The 25,409-nt window shown below is 43.5% G+C and overlaps 1 protein-coding gene, 2 non-coding genes and 1 pseudogene across 3 annotated transcripts; all 4 read right to left on the bottom strand.

The window, feature by feature from the left end:
* Positions 1-10,088: 10,088 nt before the first annotated feature.
* LOC138385818 (band 4.1-like protein 2 pseudogene) lies at positions 10,089-12,238 on the bottom strand (annotated as a pseudogene).
* A 7,476-nt stretch (positions 12,239-19,714) lies between these two features.
* Positions 19,715-24,827, bottom strand: RPSA (ribosomal protein SA). Its single transcript, XM_069473475.1, has 7 exons — positions 24,777-24,827; positions 23,722-23,887; positions 22,670-22,788; positions 21,400-21,645; positions 20,518-20,646; positions 20,221-20,386; positions 19,715-19,932 (listed from the first exon to the last, which is right to left on the bottom strand). The coding sequence occupies exons 2-7, from the start codon at positions 23,852-23,854 to the stop codon at positions 19,838-19,840; spliced, it is 888 nt and encodes a 295-aa protein (XP_069329576.1). The 5' UTR covers positions 23,855-23,887; positions 24,777-24,827; the 3' UTR covers positions 19,715-19,837.
* LOC138388957 (small nucleolar RNA SNORA62/SNORA6 family) lies at positions 21,188-21,341 on the bottom strand. The gene has a single exon (XR_011234405.1). It is a non-coding gene; the product is annotated as a small nucleolar RNA SNORA62/SNORA6 family (small nucleolar RNA).
* LOC138388958 (small nucleolar RNA SNORA62/SNORA6 family) lies at positions 22,863-23,013 on the bottom strand. The gene has a single exon (XR_011234406.1). It is a non-coding gene; the product is annotated as a small nucleolar RNA SNORA62/SNORA6 family (small nucleolar RNA).
* Positions 24,828-25,409: the final 582 nt, after the last annotated feature.

The raw sequence follows: 25,409 nt of genomic DNA, 5'->3' as shown, positions 1-25,409 counted from the left end.
TTAGAAATGTTGAAGGAGGTGGTATACAAAAAGAAAGTTTCTCCTATCCTGATTTTATTTTTTTTATTTTATTTATTTATTTTTTTTTTTTGAGACAGAGTCTCACTGTGTTGCCCAGGCTAGAGTGAGTGCCGTGGCGTCAGCCTAGCTCACAGCAACCTCAGACTCCTGGGCTTAAGCAATCCTACTGCCTCAGCCTCCCAAGTAGCTGGGACTACAGGCATGCGCCACCATGCCCGGCTAATTTTTTCTATATATATTTTTACTTGGCCAGATAATTTCTTTCTATTTTTAGTAGAGACGAGGTCTCGCTCTTGCTCAGGCTGGTCTCGAACTCCTGACCTCGAGCTATCCACCCGCCTCGGCCTGCCGGGTGCTAGGATTACAGGCGTGAGCCATCGCGCCTGGCCCTCCTGATTTTAAATTAAAATGTTTATGCTCTTTTTTGTGAATTTCAGAACACTACTTACGATTCTGCACACAGTAGAGAGAATGCGTTCATGCTTTGTTTTTTGAGCTGGGGAAAAAGAGGACCCCCAGGGTACTAGAGCCTTCACGAATAAAATGATGCATTTTCATGCAGTGTCAATTTGACTCAATGTACTATAGAGTAAATCTCATATTTTGAAACAAAAACTAGAGTTTTTAGAGAAATACCATTCTTCCTTATTTGGGTTGCTAAGTTAATGAATAAAAATAAAAACCACAACCCATCATACTGAGGGATGTCTTTATTAGCTGATTCATTTCAATGTGTTTTCAGATGAAGATGGTGCCTTACATTATACAATCCATAACCCAGCATGCAAAACTCAGGGGAAAATCCTAAGCGTCTTTGGTCATGCTAGAACTGAAGTCTTTGTTATGTTGATCAAAATAAATAATTACAAAATCAAACAGTCCAGAAATTAGTAGGCTGTCCAAAATACATCCACTTGCATTTAATGGGCATAAAGAGTTACCTTTATGATTTTTTTAATGATGCAGTGAGTTCCAGCTTGCAAGTATGTCAGCATGAATTTATCATTGCTGCTTGCTGTGCACAATGGCTGATTGGTATGAATTTGCAATTACCCAAAAGACATATTAACGGATGGAATGTCTCCAACACACATGGTTCAGAGAAGGTGCATAGGATATGAACGAGTAAACTGAGTAAATCGTGAGTTGAATGTTACAGTTTTCAAAGCTGAGCATTCAACCCCTCCTTCCACTTTTAGTCCTGCAAAATACATTGCAAATTATATTGCCTTTATTTATAAATATTTTATGTATTTAAGGCTTTTTCTTGACTTGCTTAGTGTTCTGATTTCCTTTCACTTCAAGCCAGTCAGGATTTTGTGGAATAAGAGAAAAGTGTATAATATTTCTTTCTAGAAGCTTGAAAATGGAAGAGCTCTTTATTCAGCGCTTTAGATATATGTTCCCCTGGCTTGCGGTTATAAAGAATTTAGATGTTTTTCTTTATTCATTGTATAACAAGTATAACTTATTGATTATAATATCTGTCTTTTCAATTCAGTTAGTTCTTGTTTTCTAGGAATAGTGGAAAAACTGTGGTTGCAAAGAGCTCTTCAGCTGTGGAAAATGATGATGTTTTAGCATGGGTTTGTGCTTTCTTAGACAATCATTCAAATGAGTTTTCCTGCTCTGAGAATATACTAACTTGAAAATAGAGAAAGAGCTAGAGAGGAAGCCAGGAGCACCCCTAGGGTTTAAATAATTTCCACAGATATTACATAAAATAGACTTTGAGCATAATAATGAGAGCTGACAGCACATGTAAACAGCTGCAATTATGATTTTTTCAAGAAACGCTTTAAAGCAAATAACTATTACAGGTTTTTTCTTTTTATTAGTGTTATCAGCATGTGGTATTTCATTGCTGTAGAAACCTATTTTTGAATAATAAGAAATATGTTCTTCTCCCCCACTCTCCAAGAAAATTGTGGAGGCTGCCATATGCAAAAGCAAAACAAAATGCTGCAGAGAAAAAGAGGAAAGAGTGTCTGTGAAGTCCTGGCAGGGAGAGAGCTGATCAGGCCTCTCAGAGCCGCATGACTGGAGGGGAGAATTTAATAGGAGAATAAAGAAATGCACCTGGAGAGGGGACAGAGAAAAATTATGACATTTTCTATGGTTTCATAGAGAGTTTAGTTCCCTAAGCTGAGCAAAGGTGGTTTATTATCAAAAATTACTGAATTCTGGCCATTATTGCCCCCATAACCAGCACAAAGACTGGCTCCTTATGGGTTCCCAGAGCTATAGGTCTGGGTAAATGAATGATTGAATCAATATTTATTGCATTATTATATAATTCATAAGCTGTTGGCCAGGCATGGTGGCACACACCTGGATTACCAGCTACTTGGGAGGCTGAGGTGGGAGGATCACTTGAGCCCAGAAGTTCAAATCTGGAGAGACTCTGACTCTAAAAAAAAAAAAAATACAATAGGGCAATAAAGTAATCTTTGTTTTGTGTTTTTAGATTTTTTTAAAAATTGGGTAATAAGGTGATTTTAATATGTCTGAAACTTTGATCACTGGAAGCAGGACAAAGTAAGCTTTCTAAAACTGCCCTCTTTGGCAATAAACGTGTAATTGGAGTGTGCCTTTTGGGTAGAGATTTACTAGTTCTGAGAGGGATGCCTTCAGTTAGAGTTTTGTTTAACATACAGAAGTGGCTCACTCAAGAATTTATTACAAATAAAAATAAATGGAAATGGATATACACACCTATTTAATAAAACTCTAAGATTATATGAAAAATAAAAATAAGGAAAGTATATACAGTTTACTAGAGACTTAAGGTCATAAAAAGTGGCTCATAGAGTTTTTAAAACAAATGAGTGGGGAAAATGCTATACACATTAAAACAAAACAAAAAAGAAGCTGATATGCAGTTGAATTAAAGGGAGAAGGTACTAAACGAGAAGAAGAAGCGTACTTCATTATGATGAGTGGTAAGATCTACAGTGGAGATATAAAGAATACAAATCTTTATTCACCAATAACAACAGCATGTAAATCTATGGCCTACGGGTACTACAAGGAAACATCCAGAAAAAGAGAATAGCAAGTGACTTGAATTCACTTCTATTAGACCTCAGAAATCAAATGCATAAAAATAATTAATAACATGTATTTGAATGTAATTAATACTTTAATCTAATTAGATTAGTAGTACTCCCCAAATTCAACCATTTGTTGACTGTTTTATACCACAAAGAAATCTTCAACCAACTCCAAGATTAGGAAGACAGAACACATTGACAATGCCATGAAAATGAAAATGAATAGCAATTTTTGATACTAGTAAAAAGCACGCTCAAACAACACTTGGCCAAAGAATAACTCTAAACTACAACATGTTGCCTAGAAAATAAAAACAATGAAGCTAATTATGTAATTTATAAGAATTTTATTATACATATTACTAAACAAGAGTGAACCAAGATATGTGACTTAGTAATTCATCTCAAGAAGTTTCAAAACAGTAATTGAAATTTGAAAAAATCAGAAGCAAGGAAAACAATGATAGAGCAGAAATAAGAATTTGAAAAACAGAAAAATAATATAGAAGCAAAAATAATTTAAATGTTACCATTGAACAAACTCATTGTGTAATAAAGAATTAACCTTACCCAAAGAGAGGTCTGGCCTTTGCCCTCAGCTCCTGGGAGGCGATCTCTAAGTTCTTGCAATGTCCTGCCTAATTAAGAGTGTCTTTGTTTATCTGGGGGCCTTGAGCCACATAGATGGTCTCACAATAATTTACTGTGAGACCACACAATGTCTGCTCTACATCTGGAGGAGCAGGAGACTAAAAGTCAGCCACATGGGCAGTTAACTATGTCTACGTGACCAGGCCCCAGTAAACTCTTAGGCGAGCTTCCCCAGTTGGCCAAACTCCATACATATTGTCACACACTGCTGCTGGGATAGCGGAGCACTGTCCATGATTCCACAACTGGGAGACAACTGGAAGCTCCAAGTGCAAAACAAAACTCTGCTGAATTCTGCCCCAGGCATCTCTTCTCTCGGCTGATTTTAATCTGTGCCCTTTCACTGCAATAAACCATAACCATGAATATTCACAGCTTTCAGTAAGTTCTGTGAGTCCTTCCGGTGAATTATCAAACCTGAGGGTGATCTTGGAGACCTCCCAAACTTGCAATTGGTGTCAGAAGTGACGGTGGTCTGCGGACTACACCCTAACGCTGCACTAAGAGAAAAAGCATGAATATTCATAATTAGAAATAAAGCGCAATATTTATACCTCTTTAAAGCCAAGTAAATTCAAAAACGGCAGAAAGGGTCTGAAGCCCCACCTCTTGTGAGCCCTGGCTCAGCCTGCCCGACAGCCTGTCACTTGGGCCTAGCTGGCTAGGGCCACCAGGCCAGGGCAGGACTGGGCAGGTGGCCTGGGAGAGGAGGATACGTGGGACAAGTTGGGGCGGTGCATTCTCACAGAACCTAGGACACAGGAGGAGAAGCTGGCCACAACTCCCGAAGGGTAGGACATTTGCACTTCGAGTCTTTCCTCTGCTTCTGCCCACTGTACCACTTCTGGCGGGCTGAGCGAGGGATCCCTCTACCCGCCCAGGAAGCAGCCGCCTGGCAGAGCCCTGCCCCAGCAGCACTCGCCCCAGGACACCAGGCCCCTGCCTAAGCCCCCAGAAACAGCAGGGCCTGGGAGAGGCCAACAGGGCCTGAAAGGCAGTGGAGACTTTGCAGTGTAGGTGGGACCTAAGTCAGTGGGATGTGCCCATGATGCTCCTGTGTCTCACCCGCGTCCCCAGAGCGGCAAGGACTGGGGAAGACAGGAGGTCGAGGCTTACGAAAAACAGGGAAGACTCAAATGATTTACTTTTCAAACGACGGAGTAAAGAGGCTTATGGTTTTTTCCCATCATAGATACTGCTTTTAAAAATAATTACTTTCAGTTGTGTTTAATTATACCAGTTGCACACTTGCCTTCGTTCTTTCTTTAATCAGAAGTCTCAGTTTGCCTTTAATACCACTCCCAACCCGGGTGCCTTCAAGCCCTTCCCAGTAGGAGCCGCTACTGGGACACATCCTCCCGGTCTTCTCATCACTCTCCGGGATTCCCGTGTCTGCTCCTTAATACAAGCGAACGGGCACCTTGGGGAAGTCGTTAGGACCGTTGGAAGGGAGCTGGGGTTCTTTGGGGAGAGGCTGGGGACCGTTGGGGGCTGACTGGGGCCTTTGGGGCTGCAGAGGGAGGCTGACGGAGACCACGAGTGCACACAGGACGGGTCCCCCCCCCCCCCCCCAACAACCGAGACCAGAAGGTGCAGGTGGGGACCTCGCCCCCCTGCAAACTTCGCCCCCACCAGACGCCCCAGGGCTGGGCAGGCGGACCTCCAGCGGCTGGCACTTCTGCGGACTCAGCCGCAGGGGGCCGAGGTCTGAGCTGATGAGCGAGGACCGGAGGACCCGGGCGCCCCGGCGCAGACCCCTGCCTCAGACGCTCTTCAGGCGGCGGGGAGGGCGCAGAGCAGGCCGCCCCCGCTGCGGGGAGCTGTTGTGGTCCTCGGGAGAGTGCAGCCTGCACGGGGCCCAGCTTGTCCCCAGGTCCCAGGCCCCGGAGGCCGCCTTCCGTGGGCCGCTGCGCGGGCGGGAGGAGCGCGGAATGCTGGACTGGACGCTGTCTCACGTCTTACTGTGGCTGTTTCCCGACCTGTCTGAGCACAGGCTCCAGTTCTAGAGGTTGTGGAGGACTGGGGCAGGGACGCCTCTGACTGCTGATAGCAGGGGATCTGGGGTCCAGGTCGCCTTTGTCTGCTTTCTTAGATCCAGTATCAGGAAATCTCTTTTATTTATGATTGCCTTTTGTCCCTTCTCATTCCTCCATGGGGGCAGATTGCTGCCCCTGTATTTGTTCATGTCTTGCTGTATCCACACACTTTCCTAAACCCTCCTATCCTGATGCTGAACTTGGATAGGTGACTTGCTTTGGTCAATGGGACAATAGCAAAAGTGATGCAAGAGAAAATTTGAAGATTGTGTGATGCTCCTGGAAGTGACTCCATATGAGCAAACCCTGATTATTCTGACCGATGACAGAGCCAGGTCTGCCGGGCACCCCTAAAGACCCAGCTGAAAGAGAAGCCAGGATCGTCCAGCTCCCAGCGGACCTGCCACCTGGTCCCAGACATGTGAGTAAGCTCAGCCCAGATCACCTGGGCCTGGTGGAATCTTGAGCTACATAAGCGCTGTTGATCTGAGGCAGATGGTTACATAGCAGTATGGAACTTAGATGCTGCGCAAAACTTTAGATCAAATCTTTTTTTTCTCCTCTCACCTCTACTCCCAGCTCTCTGTCCTGACCCTGTCACTCTGAACGCTAAGCCTAGAAGAGGCCCAGTAAGCTTTCTAAAGAAATGTTTGCTAACATTTCTCACACAGACCTCCCGAGTCAGAATTGCCTGGAGAACCTTTTGGAAATACTGAGTTCTGGGCATGCCAGGAATTTTTGGGAGCACAATATGAGGATCTTCAATTTGACCAGTCCCTCTGTCCTGTAGGACACATTTTAACAGTCTCCTTCCTCATCCACAGTTGTGGCAGTTTCCTCACTTGGTGTCATCCAGATGTCCACCTAAGAAGACAGCCTTGGGGAATCTGGAGGACGTCGTCAGCACCGCAACCACTGATGAGGGCTGGAGGAGTCCAGCTTCCCCATCTCCTCCCCTCCTGGGGTCGCTGCTCTGCTTCACGCCACTTGAGGGCTGACTCACAGGCCCAACCTTCTCTTGGGTCAATCCTCACCACCCAGGAACCTCTGGAGCCTGAAAACGATGCTAGAGGAACAATCAAGGTGAGGTCTTGGAAATGGTCTTCCCACATTTGAGTTTGTGTTCAGGCATTAAGTAAAGGAAGTCAATTTTACAATAATTCTCTCTCTACGGTGCTCCTGAGCTCACTTTTCTAAGAAAAAGAAGCTTGAGATTCATGCCCTGAAAAGAATAAAATCAACCTTCTCGCCACCCTGTACTTGCAATCTCCCTCTCCACTAGGACTACGTGCCACTGCTTTACCTGGGATGGGCTCTTCCAAGCTCTGGTTAAGGGTGAGTACTCAAAAGTCCTTGCCAGCTGCCCAGCTGAGTTCTCACCCCTCAGGTTCTGTGCTTATGGCTGGAACACTGAGGACCAAGGCTGACCTCGATGCCTTGGAAAAAAGAGACTTTGTGAGCCTGAGACATCCTGAACTTCAAAATCCAACCCTGAAACATAAGGTTTCTCCATGTGGGGCTTAGATCAGTCAGTCTTACCACTGTTACCAAGAGTTTTTCTGCCAAAGGCCTTGACAGACTCTACGGGGCTGTGCCTTTAACCACTAAGATTTAACCACCACTGAACTAGGACAAGGCAGCTTCTTAAACCCCGCATTAAAATACACAAGTTACATACAAAGGCATTAAAGTAAATAAAAAAGATGGTATTATGAAGACCTGGTTGTGGTAATAGCCACAGATTGTGGAAAACCAGGGAGCACCCTTATGTTGTCCATGGGTGGCCCAAGGCTAACTACCATAAGCCTGCCCGTCCCAATGCTGTCTCTGAATGAAAGAAGCCTTTACTGTCTATTCCTTCAAGTGGCTCCAAGCCCGTTTTTCCTTTGAATATTAAATATCTGCCAAAGCTATTTTGTTATACTAAATTCCTCCATGCTTTCTAGCAATGACGTATTTGGGCCTTAAGATTTCATGACATTTAAAGGCTCTTTGCTCAGTAATATTTATGGGACCATCATTCACAGACAGACACTCTTCTTTTAAGTTTTATTAGAAAATACCAAGTTCAGAAAAGGGACCAACCGAGGAATTCGGGGTTGTGAAATGTGAACCCCAAGAGCACTATTACTGTTTCTTGAGCAGAAAGAGAAGAAAGGAAGGAAACATTCATTTTGTGCCTGCCACATGCCACCACACCCTGTGGTTGGTCATTTAAGGAGTCCTTTGTCCTTGAACAAGATAAGACACATTATCATCCTTGTACATGTACGGACATGGACAAGAAACGTATTTGTTTCCTTGTTTGAGAAGATTGCCATTGAGTGCCAGTGGGGTTACAGGTGGTTTTAATTAACTCACCTCAAACCATTTCTGGTTCTTCAAGCTAGAAGACAACTGGATTTTATCCAGGTTTTAACTATTCTGCTTAGGGTGGACTGAGGTTGATCACAGGATAAAAGTTGCAAAAAATAGGAAACTCACCTAGTGACTTTCTTCTTATGAGTCAACTCTCCTCCGGAAGCTACCTGCTTTTGCTTTCTCCTCACTGTCTTCCACCCATAGTTTCTTATACTTTCTCGAGAGTTTCCAGTGGTTATCCATGGGAGGCTATGTCTGATAGGAGCGCTTGACCATTGCAAAAGCAGATCCATTCTGTTAGCAAAGTTTTAGGAAATATGAGTAGGTAAAGTTTTATGGCTGACCCCTAAGTTAAAGACTATTTGCACAGAAATAGTGCCTTTTAAGTGGTCAATTTGGGAGGTTATATGTGAATTCTAGAAATGCTTCTATTGCTCAAAACATGTTTGGGACCCCTTGCTGGAAGTTCCCTTTGAAGCCAGCTTGGAAGTTATATAAGAACTTTGCCTCATTCCTATGGAGTTAATTTCCATTTGCCACCTCAAATGGTGTTAATGCAGTTTGGTTGCCCCTGTATTCACCTTCACATGACAAATGTCTTTCTAATTGTCTTCTCTCCGAGTTACAGAGTAAGTTCCTGGAAGACAGGGAAGGTTTCTAGTTCTCTGTCAGATCCCATATTGCCAGCTTAATGGTGGGTTTTTAGCAAATATTGTTGAATAGTAAAATTACAAGATGCAAGAGTTTACCTTATTTTTCTTTCTGTTTTTGCAGCAAACATGGCACATAGTGGCTTTTTTATTTGATTATTCTGTGCATAGATGACTCCTGGCAAAAGGGACCTACTTTCCAGTTCATGGAGGAATGCTTTCTGGCAGGTCAAGCCTTGCAGCCTCTTCCTGAATATTCATGTCAAAGCGGGTTAACTATTGCTCTTTACCCAACTGTTTTTTTTTTTTTTTATTTTTAGAGAATAAACAAACTTGATTTTAAACAGTATTACAGAAAGTAAAATGTCATTTAATACAACTTGGAGCTGCTTTAAATCTATTCTGGCATCATAACTATACATAGGATCAAAAACAAGGGAAAAATGTTCAATAGAGTTAATAAATAAAAACTCTCAGGGCTGGAAAGGCAAAAGGGTCCAATATGAAAAATATCTCCAGTGAAATTCTCAAACATTGGAAAATTTTCAAAATGTAAGAAATGCTTTTAATCTGTATTGGTATTTTCTCATACAGTATATTTACTGCCATTGGAAAATTCTATAAATATTTACTGTAAGAATTCCATGGAAAAAAATCTGGAAGAAGGAAAGGCACTACCTAAATTAGTCACAGAGTTCCCTTTCCACACAACAGTACCTGTTCTAGTGAACAGCACCTTACCGGTGTGGGCTGGCTTTGTGCGCTGTCGTTTTATCAAAATGAGCCATAAAAAGCAGGTAGTTGTACACAAAGTAAACAGGAAACAAAAACAAAACCCCTTAATTAAAAAAAGAGAAAGAACTAATAATAATTAAAATGATTATAAAACAAAACAATATATTAATGGGTGAGGACAATATAGACCAGAGCTGTTAGGGTGAGGTTTGGTGTTGGCATTTTAATTCTTCAGGCTTCTGGTCATTGTTGCCGGTCATAGCATAAATTCACCAGAGTAGTGATGAGGCATTAAGACTCAGAATGGTCAATTCTTCAGGTTCGCAAAGTTGAATGTTGTTTTAAAAATGATTTTCTGGGCTGGGCGAGGTGGCTCACGCCTGTAATCCTAGTGCTCTGGGAGGCCAAGGCAGGAGGATCGCTTGAGCTCAGGAGTTTGAGGTTGCTGTGAGCTAGGCTGACACCACAGCATTCTAGTCCAGGTGACAGAGTGAGACTCTGTCTCAAAAAAAAAGGCCTTCTTACTTTAGTCTTCCTCTTCTTCCTTTAAGTTTTTTTCGTGAACACCACAATTCTAATTACTATGCCAGGGTGCTGCTCTCTGGTCTCTCTGATCTCTCAAGCCAGCACCTTCTTTTTTTTTTTTTTTTCCCCTCCCCCGACAGCACCTTCTTTATCTGGTCGTGATCAATAACTGCATCTCCTGTGACCAGGATGAATTCTTGTCTCACACATGCCACCTTTTCCAGTCTTGGTGGTGCCTTGGTGGCGTTGGCGACACAGACTCAGGTGTGATGGTGTGTGCAGTTGGTAATGTGCCTGAATCACCATCAGCCTTGGCATCAATCTGTGTAGACTCAAATGTGATGGTTTTGGTCTCAGCTTGGATAATGGGGACTTCCTTAATGGAGATTTCGATCCTTTGTGAGGAATCAGAAATAGTTACTATCTCTGTTTTTACCGCTGGTGGCTTTCCTTCAATGAGTTGCAAATGTGGGGCTTTAGTTGGGCTTCTCACTTCCCTCCTGCCACCCCCATCTCATACCACAGCAGTGCTGACGACTTCAGTGCCATATGCTGAAATCTCCCCAGCAGAGACAGGACAATCCTTCATAAGACTTTGGTCCGTAACACCAGTTGGAGCTCCATTAAGACTCCTGGACACCCGTTTACTATAAGCGCCCTCAAAGTGTGGTGCTGGCCTATCTATGAGGGCGCTTGCCTGGAGGGGCCTGTGCTTGGGGGAGGCCACTGTAGTGGAATTTGGACCCCAAGGTCAGGAACTTGGCCTTTGGTGGCTGTTAAAGCCTGTAGAAAGTGTGATGCTCCATGAATGCTTTCCATAGTCTTCTTGCTGCCTGGTAGTTTGGCAGTTTGAATCTAACAGTTCTCTCAAACTGTTCCATCTCTGCAGGCCCAAATCTAATGTAGAAGATACTGAGCATATGGGAAATTTTAAAGATGTTTGGCCAAGCCAAATGATGGAGTGTGAGCCCGTCTTTGCAAATGAGGAGGCCGTCTGCACACGCCCAGCTTGAAATCCACACCTTCCGAGCCCTTGGCATCATGTAGGTCAACACCATACATGCGAAGTCTCTTTGCATCGTCGATGAACCGATAATCAGCTTGCACTGGAGACAAGCCCCTGTGGGTTTTGTACAGCTCTGCCACCTCCTCTTCCAGCTCTTTAGTCTGTGTGGGGGCAAACTAGTATTTACCAAGGTCAATGCTACCAAGAACTTCTGCAGTGTGTAGGTTCCCAGGAAGGCATGAGTCCACATGGAGCAGGGCAGGCAACCAGAGGCAACGTTCTGCCAGAGCTGAAGGCACGAGTATCTGGTGATATCATCAGTCAGTTGAAAAGGATAACAAGGATAAAACTTCACATTAAAAGTGAAAGCCAGGGAAGATTTCACAGTTGTCTCTTTATTTATTTGGTTTTTTTGCAGGATCTAGCCAGTTTTTCCTGCTTAGAGTTTTCCTGAAACATAAGTCCAAAGTAACCTTCTCTAAGAAATCGAGGTGTTCACACACTTTGTCAAATAACACTTGTCCCTTAGCACGTTTCTCCAGGTCACAGCTGTATTTGGGGCCATCCAAGAGGATCACTTTGGTCTTCGCAGTGGCTTTTTGAGAGGCCTTCTCTGCTTTTAGCTCATTGTTCTGTGCTTCCTTGGTTTCTCTTTTTGCTGCTGCTCCCTCTGATTTGTCTTCTTGTATTTCCTTTACCATCTCCTCTTCTCTCTCCTTACTTCTAATCCAGCAGGCTGTGTCTCAGCTCTGCTCACGGAAGGTTTTTCTTCCTCGACTTCAACCTTAATCTCCAGTTGCTTCCTCTGAGCCGCTTCTTCAACGTCACCCTTGGCCTGTCTCTCTTCTTCCAGAAAAGGTTCCTCTTTATCTAAGACCTGTTCTTCCACAACAGCGTGGGTAGGCTCTTTTTTATCTCCTCCGTCTTTGGCCACTAATAAGGTCTGTGACTTTAGTTTCTTAAGCCATGGGAGTATGAATGGAGAAATATCCCCTTTCACATTTGGCTCCTATGTCTGTTCCGGTGGTGTACGCTAGTTTGGCTTTTAGCTACAGGAGAAGGCTGGGAACCTTTCTTAAGATCAGACGACTGATTCTTCTGGTTTTCTGCTGCTTCTTTAGGTTGCTCTCTGGTGACATCATCTGCTCGCTGCTCAGAGTCCTCTTTCACTGCAGACGCAGAGCCTACTTCAGTAGTCATGGTTACAGTTTATGCTGTAGTCCCAGGCCTACACTCGCTCTTTTCTCCCTTGAAACCTGTGGGGAAGTCGTGTGAGGACACCCGCCAGGACACCCGCCAGGACACCTGTCCCGGAGTGGGATGCCGAAGGCACAGGCCTCTTTGCCTGATTGAATTGCAAATAAACAATACTGAAATGCAAGTTTTCGTGATCAGATTAATAATTAAAGGATTATAAATTATCATGAAGATTAATGAGTAATAATAAATTGAAACCTGCTGTCTCTTGTTAGTAGCTACTAAAAATGCAATTTAGGAAAATTTAATGTTTTCCTTTTAACATCTTAAAATGTCCCCTGCCATTTGACTCAGTTAACCACAAGAATGACAGAAATTTTACAGTAAAAATTTTATAAAATATTAAAAATAGTAAAATAGATAAATACACTATTTTGAAGCCCCTTAACAGCTTATTATGTAGCTAATATATACAATAGTTACAAAAGCTACAATACCATGGAGAAATGCTTATGGTAAATTCTAAGGGGAACATTCAGTTGGCTATGTAGTGTGTCTATAATTAGTTACTCTTGCCTGATTACATTTCCTGATAAGTTCATTGCCATGATATAAAGTAGTGGTGATAGGGCATCCACGTCTTGTTTCTGACTTTAGTGAAAAATGCCTCTAGAATTTTTCCATTGTATCAGGTATCTACTGTTCAGTAACAATCTCTGTTAAAGCTAAGTTGATTAAAACAACAACAATAATTTCTTTTGCTCACAGATATGCACAGAATTTAACAGAAATGACTTGTATCTGCTCCACATGGCACCAGCTGAGATGGCCCCAACTGGGACTGGACAATCTACTGTCAATACAGATCACTTACTTGGCTGGCACCTCAGTGCTGGCTGTCAGCTGGGAGTTCAGCTGGAAGTTCAGCTGGGCTGGAGCTGGGGCTGGGGCTGGGGACTGGGGACTTTGGCTCTTGTCCATGTGGGCCTTTCCTCAACTCTTGGCTTCCTCACCAGATGATGGCTGAATTCCAAGAGCAAATGTCCCAAGTGACCCAGACAAAAGGTGATGATATTTTTTATGCTTTATCTTTGGAAATCACATAGTATTACTTCCACTGTACCTTATTAGTTGAGGGAGTTGCAAAGTTCCACCCAGATTAAAAGGGAGGGGACACAGATTCCACCCATGGAGTAGTGGCAATATCATGTTGTAAGATGGGCATGTGGGATGAGAGACATTTATGTTCTAAAGTTGATTTTTTTTTGTTTATTTATTTATGTATTTATTTATTGAGCGTGAAAGTTTATTGAGGAAGGACAAGATAGGTTTACAGAGCAAGAGCAAGATACATTTGCCACAGACAGCAAATGGATCCCTGTCATAACGACCGGGCCCAAAGTTGATGTTTTCACTGCTCTCATTAACAACGACCTTGAAACACCTCATTGTCCATGTAACCTCTATGCTCTTTGTATATATTTTTGTTGGATGTTTTTATTTTATTTTGCTTGGTTTTTACCCCATAAATTAGATATTTTGGGGTTAGACATTGTACAGTATAATGTTTGCCACTAAGGAATACATCTCTAAAGAATATAGCTTATCTTTCCTGTTTTTGAACTTTTACAAATGGAATCAGATATTACGAATAATTTTCTGTTATGCTTTCTTTTGCCCAAAGTTGTGTCTGTAAGATTTATACATGTCATTGTGTATAGCTGCCCTTTGTTCATTTTCATTGTTGCCTGACACTTTGTGGTATAAGTACACAACAGTTTATCAACTATACTGTAGACCCTGGGCCATTTCTAGGTTTGTCAATTAGCGTTCTTGTCCACATATCCTAGCGCAAATGTGCATGAGTTTCTTTGGTGTATACCCCCAAGAGCAATAACGCAGATGCTTATGTTACTAAATAATGCCAAACTATACCGATACATACTCCCACCAGCTAGTTGGAGACTTCCTGTTCCAAATCCTTATTACCATAATCTGATTTTGCCAGATTTTTTTGTTGTTTATGGTAGGTTTGCAGTGGAAAACAACACCTTTAATCCTACCTTAATCTCACCTTACTGCATGCTACCTTTTTAAAGTGCAAGAGTGTTATCTCCTTCAGAGTCTGCCCCTTCAGATACATAGTTCATAACTGCCTGAGGTTGTTGTACAGAAGTGTTTGGCTAAGTAAACAGCAGGCCAGAGACAGAAAGTGCCTACATTAGCACAACTCTACATCCTTCCATTTCTGCTTACAGGCTGGCTAAATCTACCTAGAGTTCTTGTGTCTCACAGGACTGTGCTTAAAGCAGCCAAGAAAGAGTCACACCATCATTCTGGATCTTTCCTACCATTTCCCTAATGTCACAGATTTGGTCAAATTTTGGCCTACCATACAAAGTAATGCAGGCTCCCAAACCTGACCAAACGTTTACCACCATGAGGCACCATCCTGTGCCCAGTTAAAACTCAGGGGCACTACTATGGAAGAAGGGAGGATGCTCATTGGTGTGTGCCAGCACTCCTGCCCAAAGATTTCTTCTGCCTTCACTTTCCTTTTTCCATACTAACTTTGTTTTTACTTTTTGGAAAAATCTTTATATTTTTCTCATTCTTGAGCAACAGCTGGGTTGACCATTCAGTTTTTGTTTGTTTGTTTGTTTGTTTTTTGTTTTTTTCTCATTCTATTGTCCTCTAGCTGTCACTGTTGATGGGGAATAGTCAGGTGTCCTTTTTTCTCTTTGGCTGCTTTCAAGAACACTTTTGTTTTTGGTATCCCTGTGATTCCTCAACAATGCAAATAAGGATGGTTTTTTAAGAGTTATCCTACCTGGTACACATTAGGATTCCTAAATTTGTGGATTCATGAGAATTTCAGAAAATTCTCAGCCCAATCTATTTGAGACTGATCTTCCCCATTCGCTCTCTCCTCTTTTCTGGAACTCCAATTAGATTGTTTGACGCCCTCATTTTACCCTCCCTATATCTTCTCTTTTCTATTTTTTATCCTCCTGGGTCTATTCCTCTTATGAGTAATTTATTCATATATTTTTCCAGTTCACAAATCCTCATTGTTTAAACTATTCATTGAGTTTTAAATTGTGATCATATTTTTTACTTCTAAATTGCAAAAGCATATTTTTCACTTATATTAATAATTAGACATTGTTTTAAAAAGACAATTTAACAGAATTGTATCTATGGGAAATGATATACACTAATGCCAAAAGAAATACTCTATGAGAGATTTTGAAGCAAATGTCAAACTAGCCCATTCATTTCTCCAGGCTTTCAAGCCTTTGCAGGGTCCTTGTACTGCCATGATGACCTGGAGGACTACTTTCCCATGCTGAAAGCTGCAACTTTGCAAATCATAAATGAAAGACACTCCTTGGGTTGTGAAGGGGTGTTGGGTGGGAAGAAATGCAGAGGTCAATAGTTGAGGAGGGAGTAGAGGGCCTTACATTGGGGCTATGATCATGGGCACTTCTTTGTACCAATATGAGCTAAACTAGCCACCCATGGAGAGGAAAGAGTGCTTCTTGGGCCATTGTCTTTCAGGGAGAGTGCAGCAGGAGGCAGAACTGGGGTAGATATCTGTGTGGTTATTACTTTTTCCTTGTCCCTAACTCATTTCCGAAAATTTCTATAGGGGAAAAGAGAGAAAACTTATGTGAATTTTCCATTGGTTGGGCAGTGGAGGTGTGCACCCCTCACACAGCATGGACTCCGGGAGACCTCATGGCCTCTGGGACAGGCCCCAAATCCTCATGGGAACAGAACCTCTTGATGAGGCTCCACTTGGTGAGGCTGGGCTGAGACTTCTCTCCAAAGGCTCTCATTTGATTCTCTCGAGTGATTCTATCCCTTTGTTTCCGTTTCTATAGCCTGATGCCTGTGATTCTTGTTTTAGACAAAAGCTTTCTTCATGTTTCCATTGTCTTCACTTCTGTTCTCACAGAAAATGGTTTATGTATTAGTTTCCTCTGCAATAGAAATGTAACTGCCCAAAGTCACAAGCTTGGTCTTCACTTACTGCTCTATCCCAATGCTTAGAATACTTAATATTTGTTGAATGCTGAGTTCTTATTACTTTACTGGAGATTGCAAAAATAGGACTAGGTAATTCTGGGGTTATTCCTAAGTGAAGCCTGCTGAACTTAGCATCTTTAGAAGTGCAGCCAGTCCTAACCTATTAAATGAATAGAATGTTTTGCATGTAGGTTTGAAGCAGGTTTTTCATGGATGGAGTTTAGCAACTTCATCCCTGCTTTGTAGAAAAGGTCTGGATTGCTCAGGCTGGGTCAGAAACCCCATGAAGACAGTGATATTTAGCACTTGATAACTGTGTTATTTAGAATATGGGTTGAGCTGTTTCAGTAGGATCCCTAATAGTAGTCTCTTAAAAGGATACAATTTAAAATGTCTCAATTACCTAGGAATAAATTTACCAAAGGATATGCAAAACCTCTACAGGAAAAATTATAAAATTTTATTAAGGGACATAAAAATGAGAAAATGGAGACATACAGATTGTTCATGGATTGAAAAACTCAATATTGTAAATCAGTCAGTATTGCTCTAACTTACAGAATCAATGCAATCCCAACAGACTTTATTGTGGAACTGGACTAACCCACTGGAGTCAGCTATAAATGTATATGACAATGCAAAAGTATCAGTATTGGCCAAGACTCTCTTGGAGGAAAGAAGGAAGATGGGAGGATTGTCCTACCGTATACCACAGAGTTCTTGTAAACAGGAGAGTGTGGCAGTGGCCCAGGGACAGACCGAGAGCAGGGAGAAAAATAAAGAGGCCAGGATCAGACTCTGCATGGACTCTGGATTTTTGAGAGGCAGCAGTTTTGAACAGTGAAGAAAGGACGATGATAAAGTCAACCAAGGTATCACAGGAGCAGGAGCTCTCTGACCTAGGGAGGAGCACACAGCAGCTTTCTCTGGTCCTGGCACTTTTTCATTTCACAACCTGTGTCATAGTTATAGAGGTTTTAACTAGATTCTTATCCTTCAAGAATGTATGGCTATTTCTTTCATAATTATCTGCATGTATGATGTATTTTACAATTAAAAATTATTTTTAAATTAAATACTAATGACAATGTGATACATAGGATGAGCATTTGCTACATGCCCGGGCCCAGGCTAATTGCTGTGCACGACAATCTCACAGAACGACAACGGCCCCATGATCATTCCCATTTGATAATGAGGCCACTTGGGCCAGAGACATGGTCTCCTGCCCAGAGCCATATACTAGGAATGGGCCACGCGGCACTTTCATCATCCCACGTGTGTCCAGTTCCAAAGCCCACACTCCTACTCCTCACCATGCAGCACATCATGGCAATGGTGATGCAACGGCCAGAGTCCTCTCACAGCCTCCTGGTTATGTGAGGGTGTCTTTGGTGCCAGGCCATGGTGCAGACCAGACCCAGTCCCACCAACTCACCAGACCACACTCAAACTCACCTCAGGGAGAGCAATGCATTCTCAGAACACCTTGTGAGCCTGCAGCTTTGACCTAGGAGGGAACTCAGTTGAACACCCAAGTAAGCAGGTGATGCAGCCATGGGTGAAGGGAGGTGCCCCTTAACACACAAGAAGGGGGCACTTCTAACCCCGCTGGGAGCCTCAGGCTAGCCAAATGGAATTTACCTCTCCAACTCTTTAAGTCTCTCGGATTTATTCTTAACCAATTTTTTCTACTAAGTAGTTAGTAGTAGCCACCAAGTGTCAGCTTCTGTGATAGGCCAATTTCAGTAGGGATAGTCAGATTTGCCCTGGTATTTGGGATGTATTAGAAAACTGTGTTTATTCCAGAGTCTTATGAAATGAGGAGTCCCTGAAGTACTTACAAAGGGGTAAGAAAGGGGCAGCTGGGCACAGTGGCTCATGCCTATAATCCTAGCACTCTGGGAGGCCGAGGTGGGAGGATTGCTTGAGGTCAGGAGTTTGAGACCATCTTGAGCAAGAGCAAGACCCCATCTCTATTAAAAATAATTAGCCGGGCACGGTGGTGCATGTCTGTCCATAGTCTGAGCTATTCAGGAGGATCGCCTGAGCCCCCAGGAGTTTGAGGTTGCTGTGAGCTAGGCTGATGCCATGGCACTCTAGCCCGGGCAACAGAGTGAGGAAAAATAAAAGAAAGGAACAAACTCTGTACAGAGTTCTGTGTGGGATTCAGAGTTTCTATAAGCATGGAAAAACAAACCCTTAAGGAACTCATCAAGGGTTGGAAGCTGCAATGGAACAAGTAGCCCTAAGGCATGTAATATTCACAGCAATCTGCATTTCTAGGATCAGGCTGAAGAAGGCAATCTAATATTTCTGGGAAAACCTGTTTCTGTGTGGAAGGAAATGGGTAAGTGTGGCTCACAGGACAAACCAAGTGCAATGCCAGAGCATGAAGGGAAAGAGGGCTTCCACCTCACCTTAGTAATGGCCTCACACTAGGTACAGGCCCACAGCAGTCCCTAAGACTCATGGCTGCCAACACCAATGGAGGAAAGTTGCCAGTGGCAGGCTGAAGACCCAGGGGCATAGAGATTACCACTTATGAGCTGCCCCACCCACAGAGGGTGGGCACCATTAGACAAAAGAGAAAACTAAGTTGAATTGGCTAGTTATTCCAGACTGTAACAGCGTTGAGGGGACTGGCTCTGCAGCTCCGGGGCAGCTACTAGGTCCTGTAAGAGTGGGGTGAGTGCAGATCTAGGCCAGAATCCATTAGCAGCTGGTGACACAGGGGACCAGATCTAATTCTCAGGGAAACAAAGTGAAGAGGGAAGGCCCAGGACAAGCTAAACCTAAGTAGGAAGTGGATCTGTGAGAAATCTGATCTAGGGTATTCTGGCCTCCACTATGCTAAACATGAATGAACACTGCCAGGGTTGAGTATCTGTCCCTAATCTCAAATTCCAGAAAAAAGATGCTGTTTGTCCAACTGTTGTGGGAATGCCACAAAGCATGAGCCAAAGCCAAGGGGCAAGAGGAACACAGTAAGGCCTCTAGGTTGGAGATACTGGGCACTAGGACACAAGGCTAGAGAGGTAGGTAGGTTTGTGTGGGACCTGGGTAGGAAGGGCAGTCGTGGGGATGTCAGCAGTTGCCAGATGGAGTCACATCTGTGATTTAAGTTTTCCACAATGTATTTTAAAGTGCCAGGAATGACAGGGTTTTCCTACCCCTTGACCCCTAAACAGCCTCCTCAACCCCAAAAACCTGCATATTACTGAAAACCAATTTGCTCTAAAACTGGGCTCTGTAGAATTTACCAATACAATGGCAATAAAATAGTCAAGACTATCAGCGATTCGGAACAATATTTCTGGGGCTACCACCTATGTATGTGGAAATAAATCCACTTTTAGGACACAGATGTTCTTTACACAAGTAAAAAGCAATATACTTTATCTACAGTGTGTTTTATAAGTAAAGCTGGTATCAACACATGTAAAAGCAATCCCAAATACTTTGATCTGGAATAAAAAAATCAACTGAAATAAGGACACAATTTTTAGAAACTCTTGTTTATTTTCCGTCAACCTTATTTCCATCTTGTTTAAGAGTTTGTGGAAGAACTTAAGACCACTCAGTGGTTGTTCCCACCCATTCAGTGGCCTGAGCAGTGGGAGCTGCAGACCAATCCTCTGTGGCAGGCTGAGCGCTCCAGTCTTCTGTTAAGAAAATACCAAAACAGCCATCAGCTGTGTTCCCAAAGGAGCATTTTCCTCACCCCACTCCCGACAGCAATCTATCAGATACATACGGCATTCCATCAAATATATATCAAAGACCAATGCCAGCACATTCTAAAGGCACCTGAATTCAACTTGTCAAGCTATCTGCAGCTATAGCACATTGGATAAAAATCTCTTACTGCTGGTGTCATGGCCACAGAGATCATTAGAGTAAATCTTACAAGTTCCAAAACACCAGCTTGATGCACCTGTGTGGATACATACCAGTGGGGAACTGCTGAATAGGCACAGAGGGCACCTGCACGCCTTCAGACCAGTCTGCAACCTCGGGTTGAGTAGCAGTGAACTCAGGAGCTGGAGCTGTCCATTCACCCTGAAATTCCTCTTTGGTCACAGCTTTCTCAGCAGCAGCCTGCTCTTCCTTTTCAATCTGGTTATTTAATAAATAAATAAATCAAGCAAGCAAGTAAACTCCCTCATAGGAACAAGTTTTGCTTCCCAGAAGCACAAACCACGGTGTCCAATTTGCTCATGTGACCACAAGCCTTTGTTGAAGCTTACCTCTTCAGGATCTCTGTAGAAGTAGAGATCAGGCATGACCTCCCACGGATGTTCACGGGAGATGGTGCCACGCATGCGGAGAACTTCACGGGCCAGCATCCACCACATCAGACCCACAGAGTGAGCTCCCTGCAAGAATGCCAGGTTTAAGTGACAGTCAACCCTAAACAAGCACCTCCTTGTTCGTGTCACCTGCCCCCACATCACCTAGGTCCCTTGATACCAAAAGTATAAACACATCTTAAAGTGCTATAACAAAAAACATTGTTCTATAAATCAGGAGTTCTCAACTTTGCACACTGGAAATCACGGACACTGAAAAAACCTGTGGTTAATGTAAGATGGCACCTAAATGATCATGCTATGCAACTAAAGGATGCCTGGGAGCAGTGCCTGAACACTGGCATTTAAAAAGAAAAAAAAAATCTTTGGGCGATTCCTATGTGCAACCAGGGTTTTGAGGCCAGTTACAAATGGACCAATTTGAACCACACACAACCTACCTTTTAAGAATCTTATAGCAGGATTCATCAAGTTGGTCTGAAAACAGAAAAGCCAAGTAATGCCTGAGAGGCCTAAGCACAGCAGGAAATAGAGAAAGGCAGGAGAAAACACAGGCCATTTTCAAATGTTTCCATCTCTTCTCAAAGCTGTTATGCATTAACATTATACTTGTAGCAAGGATTACTATCAAACTCCACTCATCGGGCCACAGACCCTTGTGGTGTTAGCGAAAAACTTGCCCCTCATGTAGCACACTACCTACACTTGTGAGTTCATCGGCCAGTCAGTGGCCTCAACTCCAAGCTCTAACAATGTGCACAGGAATGTCCATTTTTTCTAAAGCACTCATTTGCAAACTCTAGATCATAAAGCCATTACCTTGTTGTTGCATGGGATGGCAATGTCCACATAACGCAGAGGAGAATCTGTGTTACACAGAGCAATGGTGGGCAGGTTAACATAAGATGCCTCTGTGAGAGGCTGGTGGTCAGCCCTGGGGTCAGTAACCACCAGAAGACGCGGCTCCCGGAATGCTGCCTGGATCTGGTTAGTGAAGGTTCCAGGAGTGAAGCGGCCAGCAATAGGAGTGGCTCCAGTGGCAGCAGCAAACTTCAGCACAGCTCGCTTTGAAGAATTAAATTAGGAGTTAGCAGTACTCCAGAGTTCCTATGGTTTCACAGGAACTCTCCATGTGCTGACACCCAGTTCTGTAATCACACAAAGCAGCCTATCTAGTCAGAACCCTCAAATACCCCTTCCTAAAAAAATAAAAGCATCAAATTCAACGCTTAAAGTGAGATCATTCCCTGCAACCCTTCGAAAAGGAAGACAGTGTTTTTCCTGCTATACCAAGCACTTATCAACACTGCCTGGCCCAATCTAGATGCTCTATAAAAAATTGCTGAAGCAAGCATGAGAGTGGTCACTCAGTTCATTCTACAATAATTTAAACATCCTTCTACCCTGTACAAAACTACAGGGTTTGACACAACCCCCCACAAAAAGACTCTCATGGGAACCCATCTTGCTGTTAACACTGAAATAAAAAAGGACAGTCTTCCCACATAGTTTTTAAATTTGTCAAAATCCAAGTCATGGGAGTAAATGAAACCCTTGTTAGAACTCCCATAAATAGGCGGGGGGGGTGGAGAAAAAAAAAAAGAACTCCTATAAATCAATTTAAGAGGCTGAGTGTGGTGGCTAATGCCCGTAACCCTAGCACTTTGGGAGGCTGAGAGGGAAGGACTGCTTTAGCCCAGGAGCTTGAAGTTGCAGTAAGCTATAATGACACCACTGCACTCTATCCCAGGCAACAGAGTAAAATTAAGAACATCACTAGTTTTCTCAATAGAAAAATAAAACCTTTCTCAAAATTTTTGCAGCTGACTGCAAATTTTTGTCCCAGTATTTCAACATAAAAATTTTGACTACAAAAAATGGGATAAGCCACTTTAATATGGTCATCTCTAGGTATGAAGTGGCACAATACAGAACAAAATGAAAATATAAAGTTCAACACTGTCAGATGGCAAGTATGTATATTGAAAATGTTGAATATTGGCAATTCCTGAACAGTTATACTTTTTCTATATATCCCAAAATGCCCATAAGCTTTATTTCTATAAAAACTAAGTACTGTTCCACAAACCTGGCCAGTATTCCTGGAAGATATGACACTGACATCAGCAGGGTTTTCAATGGCAACAATGGCACGAGCTGCCAAAAGAAGCTTCTCCCAGGTCCTCTTCAGATTTATGATGTAGATGCCTAGGTGAGGACAGAAGGATTTGTTAAACACTTGACCTAGTGGTGCAAATGAACATTCTTCTGAACAGTTGAGTGTATGTGGCAGAGAGTACTATCAAACTCCAGTCATAGAGGCAAGCTCTACTGGTGTTAGCGAATATCCTGCCTTTAATGTAGCACACTTCCGACACTCAGAAGTTCACTGGCCAAGGCTGGCCTCCACCCTGAGCTTTAATAGTGTGCAGCCTCCATTTAGTAGGCAATGTCCATCTTTTCCTTTCTCTTGCCCTGTACTAACCCTTGATGAGACCCCCCTGGGTTCCTACCAGTTTTTATCCACTTCCTGGCCTCTTGCCACTCTCCCCTTTATCATCTGCAACAATGCCAGATTCGTTCAAAAACTCCTCTACAGCACACCACTCCAGGCTTAAATCCTTCCGTGGCTCAATCTCTAAGGTAAACCAGTGCCTTAGCCAATTTCATGCCTCCCACACTCTCATCACAACTCACCTTCTCTCCTTTAATCCTTCCAAGCCAAACTGTTTATTCCCAACCTTTGCCCTACTTTCCTCTCAGAATTCAGTTCAATAAGCCCGTGTCAGTAACTATGAAACAGAAAGCACTATGAGAGGTAAAGTTATTAGGAACTCGGCTAATGAGCTTCCTCATTCTCACATCTCATACCTTTGACACAATCCAAGCCCCATAACTTGGCTTGCCTGTACTCTTTCACTGGAGCCCAGAACTCTTTCCTCCTGGTAACAGTCAGAAAACACACTTAGTCTTAAACCATGTTTCCAATCTAGGGATCTCGTTGCATTCACCATTTAGCAGAGAGGCCTCGCAGGTAGAGATGTTAGATAAAATTACCTCATTCAGTACTACCCATCAGAAAAGCAGGGTCAAAAATTGTAATTACGAATAGAATAACAAAAAATTAAAGCAATGACTGACCATCACTTTTCCTTTTGTAGATGTACTGTTCCATTTGGAAGTCAAGGTTGGTGCCACCTAAGTGGGTTCCTGCTGCAAGGAATTTGAGGACATCCTCCTCCTTCATTTGCAGGACGTCAAGGGCTCCGGACATTGTGAAAGTTTCCCTTTAAGTTACGACGGGAATCTGGAAAACAGTAGTTAACAATCTAGTTCTTTTCATTCCAGTGGTTAAGTGGGATAAAGGCGCATTCTAACAACCAGTAACGCCAACTTCGTATTTAAAAGCAACCGAGAACTATACCATCTACAGTATCAGGCATTAAGCTTAGAGAATAGTGATGAGTAAGACAACAGAACGTTAACAAAGGCCCCATATTACTGAATTGCAGCAAATCTTGCTGAGGAAAGTGGTGTGGACGGCAGAACACAGCTAATGCAATTAGATAAAAAGTCAACTGAAAGTCAACACCTCTCAAGGTAGACAGAGTTGAAGAGTAGTTAATGGATTAGCAAGGCTAACAACCAGATGTGAAAGGAGCAGCCATGTTTGAGGCTACGCGAGCTGAGGAAAGGTAGGAAAGATGTGAACTGGTTTCAGGTATTTCCAAGCACACTGTAGGTAGGTGCTTCGGAATTACTTCGCCGTGATGTCACAACTAGTTGGCCTCAAAACTCCAGCAAAAACCTTAACTCCTGATCAGCAGGGCGCGAATGGGAAAACCTGACCAGTTCAGATTGCCTGTACGCCAATCAGCGCCTAGGCCTCGACTCACCGCCGTGTCGGGGCCCGAAAGGATGGTAGCAGAGGGCGCTAGCCCGCTTTCTGCACCACCCTCCCAGCCCCGAACCCCAGCCCCGTGCCTCCGCTCGAGCGCCACCTTCGCCCACCCCCGGGCACTGTGGGAACCTGCGGGCCCGAGCCCGGCCACGTGTGGGCCGCCAGCCTGAGACGGAGCGCGCCGAGACTGAGACACATCTGGCCCGACCGGCTTTCATCCCCAGTCTCCGCACCCCTCATGTGCGCAGGATTCTGGCAGTCTTGGGGGATGCGGGGGACCCCAATGAGGACTCACCCAGAACAACGCCGTATGGGCCCTTCTCTGGGTAGCGCGGAAAGGACAGGCGGCCGGAAATGACGTCCTTATATAGGCCGTCGTCCGCCAATGGCAAAGAAGGCCAAGCGGAAGAAGGGCGGAGCCGGAAGGCGCGTTGCCGGGAGAGGGCCGCTCCTTCCGGAAGGCGGGCTCTGGGCGCTAGCAGTGATGCCGGGAGAGGATTGCAGGTGCTGGGGGCTTCTTGGTCCAAGCTGGGGAGGCTGTGCCTCCAGGGCATCCAGAGTGGCAGTGACGCCCCGCGCTGGCTCTCACCTTATTTCCCGTTCAGAAGGCGGGCCTGAAGCTAGCCAGCCAGTCGGGGAACTCTTTCTCAGGCATTTGTGCCAGTGAATTCGAACGATTCGTCACCTAAGATGCACTTTCCTTACCTGTATCTAGGAAGGCTTGTTCAACGCAACAAGCCTAAATGTTCGGTAAACAAAAGTTGGAGAATTTATTTCCATTTTCTGAAGAACAGTTTAGCAGGACGTAATTCAGATTTTAGATGTTCACTTGCGGGAAGTTTCCCTGAAAAAAAAAAATAAAATTAAAAGGACAAGACCGCCAGATCATATGTATAAGACTTTTTTTTTTTTTTTTTTGGTAGAAGAA

This window comes from Eulemur rufifrons, chromosome 7 (assembly GCF_041146395.1).
Source record: "Eulemur rufifrons isolate Redbay chromosome 7, OSU_ERuf_1, whole genome shotgun sequence".
Taxonomy (NCBI): Eukaryota; Metazoa; Chordata; class Mammalia; order Primates; family Lemuridae; genus Eulemur; species Eulemur rufifrons.
This window is presented reverse-complemented; position numbering and strand designations above follow the sequence as displayed.

What these genes read in the sequence shown, in the direction of transcription:
- RPSA (XM_069473475.1), bottom strand. Translation starts at nt 23,854, where the DNA reads ATGTCCGGAGCCCTTGACGTCCTGCAAATGAAGGAGGAGGATGTCCTC. An exon ending in CTACAAAAGGAAAAGTGATG is followed by an intron (nt 22,789 to 23,721) that starts GTCAGTCATTGC and finishes GTCCTCACCTAG; the next exon opens with GCATCTACATCATAAATCTG. An exon ending in TATTCAGCAGTTCCCCACTG is followed by an intron (nt 19,933 to 20,220) that starts GTATGTATCCAC and finishes TTTTCTTAACAG; the next exon opens with AAGACTGGAGCGCTCAGCCT.